Source organism: Dromiciops gliroides, chromosome 4 (genome assembly GCF_019393635.1).
Source record: "Dromiciops gliroides isolate mDroGli1 chromosome 4, mDroGli1.pri, whole genome shotgun sequence".
Taxonomy (NCBI): Eukaryota; Metazoa; Chordata; class Mammalia; order Microbiotheria; family Microbiotheriidae; genus Dromiciops; species Dromiciops gliroides.
In genome coordinates this window covers 16,507,256-16,526,746 of record NC_057864.1, presented here as the reverse complement: position 1 = coordinate 16,526,746, position 19,491 = coordinate 16,507,256, and the positions used below count along the sequence as shown (strand labels likewise).

The 19,491-nt window shown below is 47.4% G+C and overlaps 1 protein-coding gene across 5 annotated transcripts in view; it reads right to left on the bottom strand.

Annotated features, from left to right (window-relative positions):
- KANK4 (KN motif and ankyrin repeat domains 4) overlaps positions 1-19,491 on the bottom strand; it is a 107,065-nt gene that overhangs the window by 31,282 nt on the left and 56,292 nt on the right. For all 5 annotated transcript variants that reach the window (XM_043999368.1, XM_043999366.1, XM_043999371.1 and 2 more), the window contains exons 2-3: positions 7,255-7,343; positions 366-2,144 (exon numbers count right to left, since the gene is read on the bottom strand). In XM_043999368.1, the coding sequence (XP_043855303.1) occupies positions 366-2,144; positions 7,255-7,270 (1,795 nt within the window). In that variant the 5' untranslated portion in view covers positions 7,271-7,343. The remainder of the gene's footprint in view (positions 1-365; positions 2,145-7,254; positions 7,344-19,491) is intronic.

The following is a 19,491-nucleotide window of genomic DNA, read 5'->3' as shown; positions in this document are numbered from 1 at the left end:
TAAACCCCACACTTATGGAGGACACCGAAATGACTTGTGTACGGTCACATCAATAGTAAGTCACCATCAGGATTCAAACCCAGGGCCTCGGACGCCAAACCCAGCTCTCTTCCTCCTATGCCTCTCTTCCTCCTATGCTGCTCTTCCCTGGCCAGGGGGGTCAGGACAAGGACAGGAAGGAGAGCACCTGACCACAAGAACTGGGTGGGCTGTATTCTGTTACATTCAGCATTTCTGGGTGTGTTTTACTATTTTTCATCCATTCACTTGTAATGAATAAATTCCTCCACAGCTTTGGTGTTAAAAAGGAAAATGGTGCCCCCCTCCTTCCTGCCACCCCCCCCCCCCGGGGTGCCAGTATTTACCCGGGGGCGGGGGTCTGCCAGCAGCACCCTCCTGTTCCGGTGGTGACTGTGCCGAGTAGGCGGACAGCAGCAGGTTGAGGGAGTTGACAAGCTGGCTCTGAATGGAGCTGAGTTTGGACGCGGGCTGCTTGATGGCGTTGGCCAGCTCGGGGTAGCCGTGCTCCAGACAGGTCCACTGCTCATGAAGCAGCTCCTGAATCTTCTTCACATACTGGCCGATGGTGATGTCCGGAGGGGAGCTTCGCTGCTCTGTGCCCGGGGAGGAGCCGTTGGTGCCCAGGCTCGAGGGGGTGTCCCCCGCCCCGCCCCTGGGGGGAGCCTTGGCACCCTGATCAGGGTCCTGCTCTTCGATCCTGAGCTCAGTACAGAGATAGCTGTGGGTGGCTTGTGGGGGGCAGGCGTCAGGCTCCTGTGGAAGGAGCTGCAGTGGTGACCCTTGCCCGGGGGTGACCAACGGGCCGGCTTCCATCACGAGAGGCAGATTGACCAGGGTGCCCTTGTCACATGTCAGGCTGATGGGGTCGGTGTTCACGGCAACATCGCTACAGCTGCCTTTAGCATCTCGGTGGCTGAGCCGATCTTTCAGCTGGGCTATGGTGCCCATCAGCTCCTGAATGCTCAGTTCTTTGCTGCTGATCTCACGCCCTTGCTGCTGAAGGGCCACCCTGACCTTCTGCAGCTCCTCGGCTCTCTGGGACACCTCTGCTTCTAGGACAGCGATCTGCTGTCTGAGGGCGGACACGCTCTCAGCTCCCGCGGCCTCTGAGTGCCAGGGCTCCAGCCCCAGGCTCTCCTCAGTCACCCTAATCCCGATGCTTCTCATGTCCATCTCCACTGGGGGCGGAGGCGGGAGTTCACTGATGTTCAGTTCTATTTCAGGGGGGAGTTCATTTTCGGGGATGGGGGACGGAAGAGGTGGTGGGCTCGGGGTGGGGGTCCCAGGTGTGACTACGGCCTCCTCCGGTACCTTCGGCTCGTCCTCCGTGCTCTCCAAAACCACGGGCAGGTCCTGGGGAAAGGAAGCCTGCCGAGGGAGGCAGCCGTGGCTCTGCACCTCTTCCTCCTGGTCCCGATACTCGGGCCAGTCCTGGACAAGGTCAGGAATCATCAGCACCAGACCTGCCGACTCCATCTGGGGCCGAGTGGATGCTTGCGGGACAGAGCTAGGAGGATCTGAAGATCCTTCCGCGGGGCCAAAGGCCCCATCTGAGAAACCTCCTTCATCCGGGGGCTGCGGGAGGGGTGAAGGCTCGGGGAGGGCGGAGCAGAGGCCCTGCTCCTCCGGGATCTTGTGCTGGAGCAAGGTCACCGGCATGCTGGAAGCCCTCAGTAGCTGGGGCCGCCCCCTCCCGCCATCCAGCTCGGCCTCTGAGGGAGGCGCGGCCTCCGCTTGGCGGATGGTCTCAGCCAGTAGTGCTCTCCTCCTGTAGCTGATCTCACTCCCACCGGCCAAGGGCTGAGTCGGGTCACTTGGGGGTTCCTCAGACGCCTTGGTGGGCAGGCCCGAGAACAGGGAGGTCCGGGTCTGGTGGGGTGGAGCTGCATGGGGCCTGGCGCCACTGTCGGGGAGGCTGAAGTTCCGAGGCAGGGTGCTGAACTTGGGCTGCTTGGCCTTCCGACGGACGTGGATCCTCTTCATCGTATTCCCCTTCTCAATGTCGTCCACGTACTTCAGGAAGTCCAGATCCAAGTGGAAACCGTAGGGCGTCTCCACCGAGTACGGGTGACTGCGGGGGGGCTCTTTCTCTCCATCCCCTTGGGATGGCAGTTGGTCTCTGGCTGGAAAACGAGAAGACACGTATTTATGCTTTGAATGCAAACAATGACAGACCGATAGGAATAAGCTTCCCTCCCAACACGCTATCTATCCCGCCTCCTTCAAAACTCACCAGCATCTAAAATATGCTGGAACACTGATGGCCTTTTTGGCTTCTAGAGACACTGCCTTCTTAAATCGATTTGTACTTAGGTAGAATCCATAGGGATGGGGGAAGAGGGAATAGCTTCCCATTTGCAGAATGTCATTGGAAAGGCTAGAAAGGAATCTGCCCGGAGATAACAATCCCAGAGACACAAGAAAACCATCTCATGTAACTGCCAGGCTGAGATAGCTCAGAATTCACCAAATTGGGCCACTAATTGGCAATGACGTAAATGGAAGGCTTCAAAGGTTGAACCACAAATTTGTCTGAGCATCCCCCAAAATAAAGCCCTGCATTAGTCAAATAAATACCAGTAAATCTTGCTGAGTCCAGAGATTTAAGTGATCTATAATGTCAGCGTCTGGGCTTTCGTCAAAGGCTAAGTCTCCAAAAATATGAGCCCCCAAGAGAACTAACCAGATCTCTGATCCCTGGACCCCTTCTGCCTGAAGGTCTTAGAATATGCTTAGCCCTCCTGCAACCAGAAAAAAGGAGGCAAGCCCATTTCCTCTGACTGGGGAGAGGGCAGAAGACAAATTCTGGTTCCAGGTAAGACTCACTCAATCCATCTGGAAATGCTGATTGCTCTCTCTCCACTCAAGATAGAAAGTTCCCCAACTCAAGTAATTAAGGGGTTCCCTTTTGTATCCCTGATCCCTAGCACAGAGCAGGTGCTTGATAAATGCTGGTTTGTTGACTGACTAATTGACAGAGAAGTAACACTCATGATTGTCTTTTCAGGCCCTCCATGATATGGCCCCACCCCACTCATTTGATCTTATTTCAAGATGAGGAAACAAGCGCAGAAACCTGCCCAAAGACAAGCACTAAGTGGCAGGAGCCTGATTTGAATCCAGGACTTCCAAGGGCAAATGCAGGGCTCCTCCCCATACACTCTCGGCTCCACACAATACCATCCAATTCTCTAAGGTATCCTTCCCAAAGGGAATGCCCTCTTCTCATCCTCTCCTTCCACCTTGGCCAAATTCATCCGTCCAGTTCCCAGACTTCCTCCAAATTCCAGCTTGTGTCACCCCTCCCCCTCAGGGCCCTCTCTGAATACTCATTGCCCCCTCTCCTTTGACCTTCTGTTCTACTCTAGTCATTCATATTCACTCATCCAGTAAGCATTTATTTAGCACCCACTATATACCAGGTGAGAGAGAGAGAGAGAGAGAGAGAGAGAGAGAGAGAAGCTAAACAGTTCCTGCCCTCCAGGATCTTCCATTCTATGCTAGGTTGGGGGGAAGGGGTCACAATATGAACACGATAATAGGATGTCATATATCAAATACATCAATAAAATGCAAACGAGTCATAAATCAAATAAATACCATGGAGTAATTCTGGTTGCAGAGGAGGGAGGACTAACAATGGAGGCAGGGTCCGATAATCAGTCCTTTTACGGAAAGTGGCTTTTGGGCCAAGCCCCGAAGGAATCCAAGTTTGCCTCTACCTCTCTGTATTTAACATATGAGTCTTCTCTCTACCACCTCCCTGCTCCCAGAAGCAGCAGAAATAACAGGAGTAATAATAACAGCATTTACATAGTGCTTTAAGGTTTGTGAAGACCTTGACAAAGATGTCTCATTTTACCCTCACAACCATGTCAGGGGGTAGGTGCTATTATTATCCCCATTTTTCCAATGAGGAAACTGAGGCAGAGTTAGACTTCATGGACTCTGAGGTCCCCTCCAGCTCCTAGGAACTAAACGTTCTTCATCTTGGCCACCCTAGCACAGAACACAGGACCCTACGCCCGTTAGATATTCATTACCTACTAACTTTGCTGAATGGTCACTAACAAGGTCGGGGGGAGGAAGTAGCCCTTGGCAAAAAACCTCCGCTAACAATGAGCTTCTCCATCCAGTCTTCCCACAAGACCAGGTAAGAGAAAGCCAGGCAGATGCCTGAGAAACACAAGAGTGTCAGGGGCAGCTAAGTGGCGCAGTGGATAGAGCACCAGCCCTGGATTCAGGAGGACATGAGTTCAAATCCAGCCTCAGACCCTTGACACTTACTAGCTGTGTGACCCTGGGCAAGTCACTTAACCCCAATTGCCAAAAAGAAAAGAGGGAATTGGTCACAAGGACTTAGAACAGCCTTTCTGGACCGATGGCCTTCCCCCAGGGGGAGGGGGGTGTCAAAGTAAACTCAACCGGATTTTTCCATGGATCTAGTCATAAGCCACACTTAGGGACCATCTCCTCTAACTCCCTCATTTTGTAATTTGGGAAACTGAAGATTGTATTGAGCTCAAATTCTTGGCCCAAGGTCACCCAGCTAATAAGTAACTCGGATCTCTTGAGTCCGAATCTAGCACTTGCCAGTGGGTCATGCCTACCTCTTGCCAACATCCTAATTCTTCATTGTGCCAACTCTTGGAGAGCTCACTCTACCCAGAAGTCTCAGGATTGACAAACAGAGCCCAGATGAGGGAGGCAGAAGTTGAGGAGAGGACCAGTTTCTGACCCAGAGATAGTCAACTAAAGGGGGAACTGTGTTACGTAGCTTCTTATGGCCTCATTTAATGAAACGTCCCTAACCACCAAAGTCCTTGGAGGAGGTCAGAAATATGAATATATCTATGATGCTTTAAAAAAAAAAAAGTGGAGCCAATTCAAAGGCAAATTTACCCATGAGAAAATCAGGAAAGCAAGAGGCCTTCAGTGGAACGAGACGTCAGAAATATGGGTTTAATACATGCTCTGCCACTAGGGCATCATTATTTTATTTTTATTTTTAAAAGCAGCCATCCCGCTGTGGTATCAGCTTGTACTTCCCTGAATCCTCGCTGGAATCCTGAATTCCCACACCCCAAATGAATTATGGGCCCGCCGTGAGACCTTATAGATATTTAGCCCGGATTAAGTATGAATTCTACTGCATTAATTCTAATTGCTCTGCATGCTTCCCTCCCCGATCTATTCCCCACATGGCGGCCAAAGCGATTTCATCAAAGCATAGGCCTGATCCTATTTCCCTCTGACCTCTGGGTAAAGCCTTTCAGAGCCTTGCCCCTTCCCTCTTGCACATTAGCCCCTCCAGCCACCTACTGGCCTCCCCAGCAGAGGCCCTTCTCACATGGCCTCAGGGTGAGGCGAAAGGCACTAGACATGGGGCTTTAAGGCCCAGTTCAAGGCCTGACTCGGCCACTTATTGGACAAGTTACTTAACCCTTTCTGGGCTTCATTTTCCTCATTTGCAAAATAAAGGCTTGGCCTCTGTGGCCTCTCAGGCCTCGGTCTAGGATGATGGCTGAACCAGGCAGGAGAGTGGACCTGGAAGGGAAGGAAGCAAGAGTCTGCAGCCGAGGGAGAACAGCCCTGAGGGCAGAAGGCACCAGACCCAAGAGGCCTCAGAGGAGAGGGAGAAGAGGTGAAAGGATTTGGGTGGATTTTTTTCAAAGCAGATCTGAAAAACAGACACTGAGAGGAAGCAACAACAACAAAAAGTCAAACTGAAGATGAATTGTCTCTTTTTGAAAGGAGCCAAGAGAGAGGCTGGAACTTTTCATGCCGCATCGTCCTCTGTCCAAAACGGAAGAGGAGAAATTCAAGGAGGAAGGAGAGGTGGGGCCTGAGCCCAGGCAGGCCCAGGGAACCCTCAGGAAGAGAGAGGTGATGGCAAATGCAGGGGATGACCTGGGGAGCTCTCAGGGCTGACCCATGGGCCTGGTGGGCACCCTTGGGGTGTAGTGACTGAATGCCTTTGGAAAATGGAAGATGAGCAGGCTCGGAGGGGACGGCTCCCTGACGAGAGAGCCACCGAAATGCCACCTGGGTAATGAAAACTACAGGGACTCTTACTTTCTAATCTGGAGGGGGTCAAAGGTTGTCCTCAGCAGATACCATCAGGGCAGAAGGTGCACTGACTGAGCAAGGAGCCAGGATACCCACTGACCTACGAAATAACTACATTAAGGAGTGTCTTTCCCTCTCTAGGCTGAAGGTTCCTCACCTAAGAAAATGAAGATTTTTTTTGTGGCTGAGTCATTTTTCAGTTGTGTCCAACTCTTCACAACCATCTTTGGGGTTTTCTTGGTAGAGATACCGGAGTAATTTGCCATTTGCTTCTCTAGCTCATTTTATAGAAAAGGAAACCGAGGCAAGCAGGGTGAAGTGATCTGCCTAGGGTCACACAGCTAGTAAATGTCTGAGGCTGGATTTGAAGTTAGGTCTTCCGGGGGCATCTAGGTGGCGCAGTGGATAGAGCACCAGCCCTGGAGTCAAGAGTACCTGAGTTCAAATCCAGCCTCAGACACTTAACACTTACTAGCTGTGTGACCCTGGGCAAGTCACTTAACCCCAATTGCCTCACTAAAAAAAAAAAAAAAGAAAGAAATGAAAAAAAAAAAAAAAGAATTTAGGTCTTCCTGACTCCAGACCCAGCACTCTATCCACTGTACCACCTAGATGCCCCCAAATGAAGAAGATAGTCTAAAGTATTTCTAAGGGCCTTTTTAGCTCTAATAATTACAAGTTCATGAGTCAATACATAGGATTATATTTCCAGAGCTGGAATGGACCTCAAAGGCTACTACAAACCCCTTGTTTTACTAATGAGGAAACTGAGGCACAGGATGTGACTTGCCCAAGATCACATACAAGATCCTAGATCTAAAGCTGTCATTTTGCAGATGAAGAAACTGTGGCCAAGGGAGATTATGTGACTACAAGGAAGAGGTGGGATGTGGACTCAGGTCTTCCTGACTCCAGATTCATCACTCCTTCTACTACACTAAGCCGCCTAAGAAAACACTTTGAAAACACATACCCCGATATTCTCCACAATGTTCTTAGTCATGCTTGCAATGCCTATTGTGAATACAACCAGTAGCCCATGATGGAGACCGGTCTGGAGGCCACTGGTTACCCTTAGATGATTCCACACATTCATGCTAAGCCAGCCACCTTCCCACAGCACTGTGAACACTCTCCTGGGGTCAGTAAAAAACAAAGTCCTACCATCTGTCTTCTCCATCTTGGGGGGCTTCGCAGGGCAGCCTCTCAGAGTCACTTCATCAGATGAGCCAATAGGGCGTGGCCACCAAAGTCTGAAAGCAACAAGAGACAAGTCTGACATTAGGTTATTTGGGTTCCACTCAGCATTGGGGAAACACAGAAGCACAGAGAAGCAAGAGACAGCCAGTCTCCTTGGACAGACTAAGGGTGTTAACCTGGAAGGCCCCACCTTGAGAGGCTCCATTCAATTCATCCAACTTTCAAGTACCTTCTACCAACAATGCACCATGTTGAGTGATATGGGGATGCAAAGTAAAAGAGATGTTCAATTTGACAAGCATTTATTAAGTGCCTACTGTGTGCCTGGCACTGGGGATATGAAGATGAAAATAAAACCATCCCTGCCTTCAAAGAGCTTACAATCTAGTGGGGAGACCCAACCTGTATGCAGCTAAGTATGCAAGAAAGCAAGACAGTCCCTGCTCAAGGAACTTCCATTCTAATTCTGAAGGAAGACACACCAAGGGAGCTGGAACAAGGAGTAAGGGACAAGCGCGCCATGATATGGCTTGGAAGAAGCCTTGAAGTGACATATACACCTAATTCTGGGCAAGGGAAGGTGAGAGATCATCTATAGGCACCTCGGGTAGGTTCAGGGGGGCAGAGTCCACGGCTCAGCGGGAGAGGGATAAAGAGGTTTAGCATCGGCAAGAAAGATCTCTCCCATCCTATCTCAGCCCATATTCCCCCAATAACAAAGTGGGGGTGACCCTACTTCAGGCCCCCACTTCTAGCCGGGACTAATGCCAAAGCTTTCCGGATGGTCGGTCTCCTTCCCACTCCAGGCCTCCCACCATTCCAAATCACCTCCCACACAGCTGCCATCCTGATTTTCCTAGTGCACACTTGAGCTCCTTTCCAGTGTTCTTACTAAAGCTTCCACACCCTGCTCCCCATGCCCATACACTCCGATCCAGTGACCCCAGCCTCCTTGCCATTCCTCAAACAAGACACTCCACCTGCTGTACCCCCTCACCCCGAAGAATTCCCTACTTTCTTTAAGTCCCAGCTAAAGACCCACCATCTTCAGGAAAGTTTCCTGATCCCCCTTAATTCTTGGGCTACCTCTCTTAGGTTATCTCCAATCTTGGACTGGGTGGCTCCTCCTACAACCTCCATTTACATAGGATGCTCAAGTCAAGCGTGTCTCATTCCTCTTGGGAATGTCCCTACCATGCCACCCCGCCCCCATTTCTTACCCCATTAGAATATGAGCTTCTTGAGGGTAGGGATTGTCTTTGTATTTGTATCTGTATTCTGGGCACTTAGTGTGGTGTCTGGCACAAAGTAGGTGCTTAATAAATATATTGGCCGAGTGATAAAAATGCTTGTTGACTGACTGTTGAATTGAATGATTCGAGGGCTTTAAAAAAAAAAATCAGAAAAACAGAGATGACTGACCTTAAATGCCTTAAATGCAACCCAATCATTGCTTTGGAAATGCTACTGGAGGCTGAGAATAAGGGGCCTGCAAAGTTTATATTGGCATCCGCCTGACTCTATGCCAGACTGTTCACAGCCTGAGTGTTTGCATCTGACTCCTGAGAGCCCTCATTTCCTCTGGAGGATGCGTCCCAGCCCATGAAATCGTTGGGGAATAATCAGATATGGGCAAAAGCACCAAACAATGGCTTGGTTCCCTCCCACATAGTCGGGGCTAGTGCAGAGTGGGCAAAGGTGGGATAATGTACTGTGTGTGTATTTATTACATTTAGAGGGGATTGGGAAGGCCCATTGAGAACCAGAATAAGTCTCATGCAAGCTTGGACTACATAAAGTCAGGCAGAGCTTCTGGGAATAGGGAGGTGATTGTCCCATGGGACTCTGCCCTTCTCAGACTTCATCTAGCAATCTGGCTTAGTTCTGGGCACCACAAAGAACATTAATGAGGTGGAAAGCAGCCACCGAAGGGCAACCAGAATGGAGAAGGACCTTGAGTCCCTGTTGAGTGTCCCTCTCCCAGCTGCTAGTGCCCTCCCTACTTTATACTTAATCGCTTTGTATTTTATTCTGAATATACTTGTATCTACTCATGGTCTTCTCTGATAGAATGTAAGTTCATGAAAAGCAGATTGTTTCTTCTTCTTCTTTTCTTTTGTTGTCTTTGTATCACTCTCACTCAGCTCTGTGCCCAGCACATATTAAGTATTTAATGCTTGATTTGACCAAAATATTACTGGCCCGGAAGACAGAAGAACTGGATTCAAATCCTACTTTTGATACTACCTGTGTGACATCAGGCAAGTCACGATCTCTCTGGATACCACACTCCTTATCTATAAAAGGAAGGAGGTTGGGGCAGCTAGGTGGTGCAGTGGATAAAGCACTGGCCCTGGATGCAGGAGGGCCTGAGTTCAAATCCGGCCTCAGACACTTGACACTTTCTAGCTGTGTGACCCTGGGTAAGTCACTTAACCCTCACTGCCTTGCAAAAAAAAAAAAAAAAAGGAAGGGGGTTGGACTAGAGAATCTCTGAGTTTGCTTCTAACTTGAGATCTAAGATTGTATCCTCGCCAACCCATCATCCTCAGCCAGTCTTCTCTTTTCCAGGCTGAACGTTCCCATTGTCCTCTATGATCCCAGTGCTCTGATTTACATTTGTATCCACGTGCCTGATACTGTTCTCTAAGAGCTCCGTGTATCCCCCTTCTCCTTTCATTCCTGATTGAGTTTGAGGACACGGGAGGCTTCCTCAACCTCTCTTGTCTCTCCTGTGGTTCCAGGGACAGTTCTATGCTGATAATAGTAACTCTGAACTATATGATGCCAATGAGAAGGAAGAAGATGAGGATGAGATGAAATGGAGAAGATGTCAGTTTACACAAGAATTTTATCACAACAATCCTATTAGGTAGGAATTGGGATAGAGCCTGTGATTTTACTGGTAGAGGCAGTAAATGCCCTTTACCAGTGTACCTTCTCTGCAGCGTATGGACTTCAAGAATGGCTTATAAAACTGAGAAATTAAGTGCCCCAGCCAGGGTGACCCAGCAGTTCTGAGAGGTAGGACCTGAACTTATCATCTCATCAGAAGTCAGTCTCTCTCTCTCTCCCTCTCTCTCTCTGTCTCTCTTTCTCTCTCTGTGTCTCCCTCTCTCTCTCTCTGTGTCTCTCGCTCTGTCTCTCTCTCCCTCTCTCTCTCTCTCTCTCTCTCTCTCTCTCTCCTTACCTTCTACAGGATCTTGACTACCCTATGCCTTTCTGGATTTTATTTCCCTCCTCTGTAAAATGGGGGAGTTGGACTAGATGCTAGGGCCCCTTCCAGGTATAACACTCTGCACTTCTATGATTTATGATAACCAAAATGGTGTCACCCAAAGTCAGCATTTCTATTAACTGGAAAACTGTACCAGTATCAGTAATGATGACTACTCTGTGAGGAAAATGTCTACCCAGGTAGGAAAATCACAAGTCAAATGGACATTTTTTTTTTGAGGCAACTGGGGTTAAGTGACTTGCCTAGGGTCACACAGCTAGTGTTAAGTGTCTGAGGCCGGATCCGAACTCAGGTCCTCCTGAATTCAAGGCCAGTGCTCTTTCCACTGGGCGAGAAGGTAAGCATCTGCAAAATGGTGCAGTGATATTTCAATCAATTCCATGATGGAGACCAAATCGTTGCCAGTCCTGCAGAGCATGCAGCCACTTCTGCTCGGGATGACTTTTACCTGCTGGGCTTGGAGCAGAGAAGCCCAGCCTTGGAGGCCAGAAGATATCAGTTATGATTCATACCGTCCTTGAGGCTGAATTCATGTATCTCAAGCCTTGACCATAAATTTCCCCCAAAGTTCCAATCGATTCCCCATCCTCTTCCCAATCATAAACAACTCAGCACAGGTCCCTCTCACTGTAGGTCATCCTATAAATTGGCTGTTTATTATTGCAACCGCACACACAGCAGACACATTTACTATCCATGGCTCCCCAGCAGTAGGAGGAGGGCTGTTTTCGGAATTCTACTAAACCCAGGTCCCTTCCAACTCTAAAATTCTAGGAGCTGTGATTTCTGGACTCAAGTGGGCCAACCAGGAGGTGTAAGGGGTGGGGAAGGAAGAGGGAAAGTGGTGGACAGGCACGACAACAGCATGGAAAACAGGAGGAGAGTAAGCCAAAGGCCAGATAAGACAACTGGAAAGATGCTGCTTCTGGCAAGAAGGAAAACCAGACAGAAGCCCTCAGCAAGGACACTTTGATCATAGAATGGAGGAATGGGTGGGAAGAAACAATGCTCATGGAACAGTTCTATTGGGAAGGCAGGCAGGGTCAAAACCTCTCTAGAATTTGGTGCATGAGAAGAGGGTTTTCTCTGCAGTCAAGGAATCATAGATTTAGACCTAAGAGGTAGCTTAGAATTCAAATCCAACACTCTCATTTACAAGAAGAAACTAAGGCCTGAAGAGGACTCATGACTTGCTCAAGATCACACAGACAAGCTGAATTAGAATTTGAACCCAGGTTCTGTGACTCCAGGGTCAGTGCCCCTTTGACTACATCCTGCCACTTCATAGTCAGAGCCAAGATGGTGTGATCAAAAGAATGAAAACAGTTCTTCCCCCCCCCTCCAAAAATGCCCAATTGGATAGCATCTAGAAAGTCAAAGGAAGAATTATAGAGGGTCACCTTCCCAGCCCAAGATGATGAATTCAGCTTGTAGCCAAGCGCCCAGTGTAGGAACTATGGAAAAGGCATGGACTGGGTCACAGACTCAGATCAAGCAGTAAGACACTGGGAGGAGGCATCTCTCAGAGGGGCTGAGAACATGGATGCAGCAGCCAGAGGTCCAGCAAGATCATTAGTGTGGGAACACTCAGAGCTGATCCTGGATGTGGTCCTTGCAATGTCAAGGGAGGAGAAAAAGGAGGAAAAAGAAGTAGTCACATCCTAGAGGAGCCTGGATCACAAAGCCAGCCCCCAGAGCCTTCAGCTAGGCCAGTAACACTAGAAGAATGAATCCACAAAAATGGATAGAACAGGGGCAGCTAGGTGGCACAGTGGATAAAGCACTGGCTCTGGAGTCAGGAGTACCTGAGTTCAAATCTGGCCTCAGACACTTGACACTTACTAGCTGTGTGACCTTGAGCAAGTCACTTAACCCTCATTGCCCTGCAAAAAAAAAAACCCCAAAAACCAAAAACAAAACAAAAAATGGATAGAGCACTATTATGTCACGATGCCAAGGATGCCCAAGACACAAACACCGAAGAGAACAATCCAAAATACTTATGAACAAAGAACCTAAGAAGAACACAGCTTGCAAAACACAAAAATGAAAAAAACCTAGAATTCCTAAAATAAAAGACAAAAGTGTTTAAAGACTTAAAGTTATCATTGTAAATGAAGTGAGAGTTAAAGGAAAGAATTGGAAAAGAAATGAGAGTGGTAGAGGCAACACCAGGAAGGAGAATGAACGGCTTAGCACAAGAGGCATAATACTAGACCCAAAAAACTCCCTACAATGGACCAAAACCAAAGTTAATGACAAGAAGAAATAACAAAACAAAGCCAAAAGATTGGAAAATAGAAGAAAATGTAAGGCATCTTATATGAGAGCAGTTTTGAAAGACTTAAACATTCTGATCAACACAATGCTCAATCACCATTCCTGTGATAAAATAATGGGATTAGCAGATACTCAAAGACCCACCTGGAGATTAATCTAAACTGATTGAATCAAGGGAGAGTGATTGACTGTGATTAGTCTACTTCAAAGTTAACTAGGTTGTAAGCACACCTGGCTGGACCTTAAGAAGCTAGACTGTGAATTCAACTTGAGAACACCTTCAAGTTCAGCGAGCCAATGGAGTTAGAGGACGCCAACCAATCAGTTTGAAGCAGTGTATAAGGACCGCCTCTGCTCCAGACCTATAAACAGCTTCCACACTGAGTTTGCTAGAGAGTTCCTGATTGAAGCAGGCTCACGGAGGAGGACTTGAGGAAGAACCCAACCAGGCTGGAACTCTAGGCTAGAAAGGCCTTTTCTTAACTTTCTGAATTCCATGTGAATACCTGTAAATGTTTAATGCCTAAAGACTGGTGCTGAAGCTTCTAATTTAAGGCGATCACACAATATAGATTTTTTTTGTTTGATTTTTTTGGTTTTGGCGGGGCAATGGGGGTTAAGTGACTTGCCCAGGGTCACACAGCTAGTAAGTGTCAAGTGTCTGAGGCTGGCTTTGAACTCAGGTCCTTCAGAATCCAGGGCCCGTGCTCTATCCACTGAGCCACCTAGCTGCCCCCAATCACACAATATAGATTTTAAACATCACATTCCCAAGGACCAATGAGGAAAAATACCAGCCCCCTCCTGACAGAGAGGAGGAAAACAAATATGCAGGAAACCCACATTTTTTAACATGAAGAAGGCAATTTATTTGTGACTCTATATATTTGTTACAAGTGTTTTCTTTTGCTTTTTCTCTTTTTTTTTTTCTTAGTAAGAAAGGGAGTATAGGAGAAAGAGAAAAGATGCTTAATAATTTTTTTTACATATAAGGTATTTTATTTTTCCCGTTACATGTAAAGATGATGCTTAATAATTTTTAAAATTAATTTTTAAAAGGTCCCACCACCTTAGTGACCTTGGACAGGCCATTTAACCTCTCTGGTCCTCAGTTTCTTCATCTATAATGAGGAGGTTTGGCTAGATGGCCTCCTCAAAATTCTGTTACGTGAACACCATGCTAAGCATTACTGAAGCAACGCAATCAATCTTTACTGAGCTGAGACGGATGGGTGATGGGTAAACAGAGTGTCAGTCATCACTGTCTCTGTATCTCAGTATCTAGCAGGGGGGTACATGGGATAAGCCCTTCATAAATGTCGGCTGAATAAATTAATGACTACATGATTTATGCACCCTCTCAGGAATTACTGATGGAGCGTTTTCTGGGCATAAAGCCCTGTGATCGGCACCACGGCTACAACAACAACAACAACAACAATAATTCCTATTTCTGTCACCCTTTGAGGTTTATACTATGGTTGATCACCCACCTTTCCTGAGGAGTCAAAATGGGAAATGAGAAAAGGGTCATCGGATCACAGAAGAAATCTAAGAAATCATTTTGTCCAACCCCCTCATTTTACAATTAATAATCATGGTTCAGGGCAGCTAGGTGGCTCAGTGGATAGAGCACGGGCCCTGGAGTCAGGAGAACTTGAGTTCAAATCCAACCTCAGACACGTAACACTAGCTGTGTGACCTTGGTCAAGTCACTTAATCCTCATTGCCCAACCAAAAAACCCCCAAAAAAAACAATAATCATGGTTCACATTTATGGCATTTTCAAGTCTGTGAAGCACTTCATATCAACCCTATGTGACTGTCACCCCCATTTTACAGAAATGATACTGAGGCTGGTCCAGGTTAAGTGACTTGCCCAGGGTGACAATGCTAGTAAGTGTCTAGTGTGTGAGACACAATTTGAACTCAGGTCTTTGTTCCAAGACCAGCACTCTATTTACTATGCCACCTAACTATCAAATAAAGTACTTGCGGTGCCAAGATTTGAACCCAGGTCCTCTAGCATTCATTTCACCACAAAACCAGTTTTCAGTTGACAAAGATCCTTAGAGCTTAAAGCTGTTCCTCGTATCTGGTCCATGCTCCTTTGCTCTCTCTTTCCTAAATTCCACAGCTGTGAGAGCTGGTCAGGGGGACCCTGCCAAACTGGGAGAGGTGTTGACTAAATCCCCTTAATATGCCATCTGTGAGGGGCAGCTAGGTGGCGCAGTGGATAGAGCACCAGCTCTGGAGTCAGGAGGACCTGAGTTCGAATCCAACCTCAGACACTTGACACTTACTAGCAGTGCGACCCTGGGAAAGTCACTTAACCTTCATTGCCCTGCAAAAACAAACAAAACAAAAAATGCCATCTGTGAGTGTGGGCCCAGCAGGAACATCCTTCTGGGAGTGCCCAGCTCTACCCATCCCCAAATAGCCAAGTTTGTACCCCAAATGTCCTGCGATAAATGCCTTTCCCATGCTGAGCCCCAAAGCTAGCTCCCCTGGACTTCGGCGGGGGGCACTCTGGGGAAAGAATAAGCAGTTTTGATTTAGACATGCTGATCTTGAAATGTCTACCTGATGCCCAGTTTTAGATGTTCAAAAAGCAGCTGGTGATATGGCACGGAATCGATAGTCCAGCTGTGGCTGGAAACAGACCTGAGAGTCATTTGCAAAATGGTTGTCACTAAACCCCTATGTGATGATGAGGTGACCCAGAGAGTTTAGAAGATTGAATAATACCAAAGTGAGGGGTCATGATAGGAAGGATACTTCCCCTGAAGCTTTGACGTCAGCCATTCCCCACATGGCATAATCTTGGGGCTCTTCCTCATCACAGTGGACAAGAATCTCAAATTCCAATCCAAGAACTCCTGCCTTCCTGCTACAACATCATCTCATCAAAAGTCTGTCTCTATCTCTCCCTCTCTCCCTTCCCTCTTTCCATTGCTCCTCTCTCTGTCTCTGTTTCTCCTTCCCTCCTCTCCTTCCTCCCCCCACACACACTCATTGATAAGAAGAAAGCCCCAATGTAGATGAGAATATTTGGAGCAGCACTTTTTATGATAGCAAAGAACTGAAAACAAAGTAGATGCCCATCAGCTGGGGGATGGCTACATGAATGTAATGGAATACTACTGTGCCACAAGAAATGACAAATGCAATGAAGACAGAGAGGCATGGAAAGATTTACACCATCTGATGCAAAGCGAAGCAGGCAAAGTCAGAAAACATTATATCTGGTGCCTGTTAACCAAATAAATGGAAAGAAACGCCATAAAACACTAAAAATGGAACGGTACAAAATGACAAGGGCAAGCACAGCCCCACAGAAGAGCTATGAGAAGACACCTCCCCTTGTTCCTTTGCAGAGAGGGAGGAGGATCACACGCGGGCAACATCACATATATTTTTAGACTTTGTGGATGTCCTGATCAATTTTGCTGATTTTTCTCCCACTTTTCCCTCTTTTTATTTTATTTGTTATATGGATCAGCTCTCTGGAAGGAAGAAAGGGGGAGGAGAAATACTCGGAGAAATCCTGGTGACTACAGGAGATATTCATTCACATTTTTATTAAGTACTTATGAATAAAGAAAGGCGGATGACCTCACTCCTCTCAAGAAGCTCACATTCTTTTTTTTTTTTTTTTTGCGGGGCAATTGGGGTTAAGTGACTTGCCCAGGGTCACGCAGCTAGTAAGTGTTAAGTGTCTGAGGCCGGATTTGAACTCAGGTACTCCTGACTCCAGGGCTGGTGCTCTATCCACTGCGCCACCTAGCTGCCCCAAGAAGCTCACATTCTAATGAGGAGATGACATTCGAACCACCACAAGCATGGGGCATGCATGCAGGGTACACTGAGTGAAGGCACTGGCAGAGGGGCATCAGGGAAGGACTGGGAAAGCCCTCTGGCGAAGGGAGGACTTTAGAGGAAACTTGAGGAACGCCAGGGATACCAGGGAGCAGAAGTGGAGGCGGGGGAGCATTCCAGGCAGGGGACAGAGCTGATAGAAAGGCATGGAAGTGGGAGATGGGACTGTCACGTTTGAGGGACAGCAAGAAAGATGTTATGGGGGCAGCTAGGTGGCGCAGTGGATGGAGCACCGGCCCTGGAGTCAGGAGTACCTGAGTTCAAATCCGGCTTCAGACACTTGACACTTACTAGCTGTGTGACCCTGGGCAAGTCACTTAACCCTCATTGCCCTACCCAAAAAGATAGACAAGAAAGAAAGAAAGAAAGAAAGAAAGAAAGAAAGAAAGAAAGAAAGAAAGAAAGAAAGAAAGAAAGAAAGAAAAGAAAGAAAGAAAGAAAGAAAGAAAGAAAGAAAGAAAGAAAGAAAGAAAGAAAGAAAGAAAGAAAGAAAGAAAGAAAGAAAGAAAGATGCTATCACTTGATTACGGAGCACATGGTGGAGAGAGAAATGTTAGAAGACCAGGAAGGGAGGAAGGTCCAAACTGTGAAAAAAGGCAAAGAGGGGATATTATATTTGACCCCAGAGGTAAGAGAGAGGCACTGGAGGTTACTGAATAGGGGATGAGATTAGATTGTGAGCTCCTTGAGGGAGATGACTGTGTTTTGCCTCTTTTTTATCTCCAGTGTTTAGGCATATAGTAGGTGCTTAATAAATGTTCACTGATTAATTGACACAGTCATTAGTGCCCTTGAGGAAGACCCTGGCTATTTGGAATGGCCTTTCCCCACCCTCACCTTTCCTGACTGAGTCGTGAGGTCTGAAATAGGGAGAGATTTGTGACAGGGAGACCAACCAGAAGGCTATACAATAGTCCAGGTGTGGGATGATGAGAGCCCACCCCAGGGTGATGGCTGTGGAGAAAAGAGGATGTATAGGGGAGAAGTGACGGTCACTGTAAGAAGATGCAACAAGGAAGATGGAGGAGGAGAAGGGACAGGAGGAGGACAGACAGAGAGAGAGGAGGAAGGGGAGGGGGAGGATGGGAGGGAAAAGGGAAGGAGACAGGAGGAGGGGGTAGAGGTAGGGAGGGAGGAATGAGAGAGAGAGGAAGAGGAGAGCAGCCATAAAGCCCCAAAAAGGAGAGAGTGCCCAGAAAAATGGGATGATCCACAGGATCAAAGACTGCAGGAAGTCAGGAAAGGTGAGGGTGGGGAAAGGCCATTCCAAATAGCCAGTAAGGGATCGCTGCATTGGAGAACATAGTTGCAGTTGAATGATGAGGTTGGAAACCAGACTTCAGTTCTGCGAAGTCTTCCATTGATGGATGGTTCTGGAACAAGGGCTCCTCAACTTCTGGCCAGAGAGTTTAGAAGATTGTGACAGGATTACAGAGCCAAGAAAGGGAGGACAGATAGGGGACAATACTTAGAGGGGATGGAAGGATCAAGTGAGGGTTTGGGGTTTTTTTAAGGATAAATGGGTGTGGGTATAGGCAGCAGGGAGGGAGCCAGTAGACAGGAAGAAATGAAAGATTAGTGAGAGAGAGAGAGATGATAGAGGGGGCAAACCATTGGAGAATATGGAACAGTATGGGATTCCTTGAACCCATAGAGAGGAATGTCTTGGCAAGGAGAAGGGCCACCTCTTATGGAAGGCAGGGGAGACATCCGGAGAAGCCCACAGGCCCTTTTTTTTTGTGTGTGAGGCAATTGGGGTTAAGTGACTTGCCCAGGGTCACACAGCTAGTAAGTGTTAAGTATCTGAGGCTGGATTTGAACTCAGGTCCTTCTGACTCCAGGACTCTATCCACCTAGCTGCCCCTCCCACAGGCCCTTTTAAGAATGTTTTTAAATCCATAAAATAATGCACTGGACTACAAGGGAAACTAATTAGATTTAAATGTAATTATCACAGTAATTTAAAAGACAAGCTCACATATACCAGGTTAAGAACCCTGGATTTAGTCTAAACCCTTCATTTTTCAAGGAAGGAAACCCAGAGAGTAAATCAACTTCAATCAAGAAACTTAACAAATTTATGACATACCTACTATGTGCCGGGAACCAGAGATATAAAGGTAAAACTGAGACCCTCCCTACCCTCAGGGAACTTTTAGTCTACTAGGAGTTCCTCAGATAGTAAGCAGGGGATACAGCTGCTCAAGCTCATTCCTCTGCCTTCAGATTCAATGCTCTTCTCGGTGTACCACCCTGCCTCTGGTGAGGACAGACCCCAGGCCCCAGTGAAGTTTGTCCTTTGCAGTACTGTTCAACCAAAATCTGTGATCCAATAGCCACGCCTGATTGAAAAACAGCTCACAGCTCCCCCAGCAACTGCAAGTCAAATCAATGTTTCTGTGCCTTGGCAGAGGCTGAGAGGAGAATATTAAGGTTTCTTATAACTTCCCACTGTCATGGTTATTTTCTTCCCTCTATAAGGACCATGCCCTTGTTCTAGAACCATACATGAATGGGAGCCTTTGCAGGACTGAATAATTCTCTTTAGTAATTAATAATTAACATCGTTTAGGACCTGACTAGAAAGTACAAATCCAGGTGCAAATTCTCTATTTTTTCTTGTACAAGGAGGTTTCGAAGGAGACTAACCAGAGATTCCCAGGCTACCTTTTTTTTTTTAAGTGAGGCAATTGGGGTTAAGTGACTTGCCCAGGGCCACACAGCTAGTAAGTGTCAAGTGTCTGAGGCCAGATTTGAACTCAGGTCTTCCTGAATCCAGGGCCGGTGCTTTATCCATTGTGCCA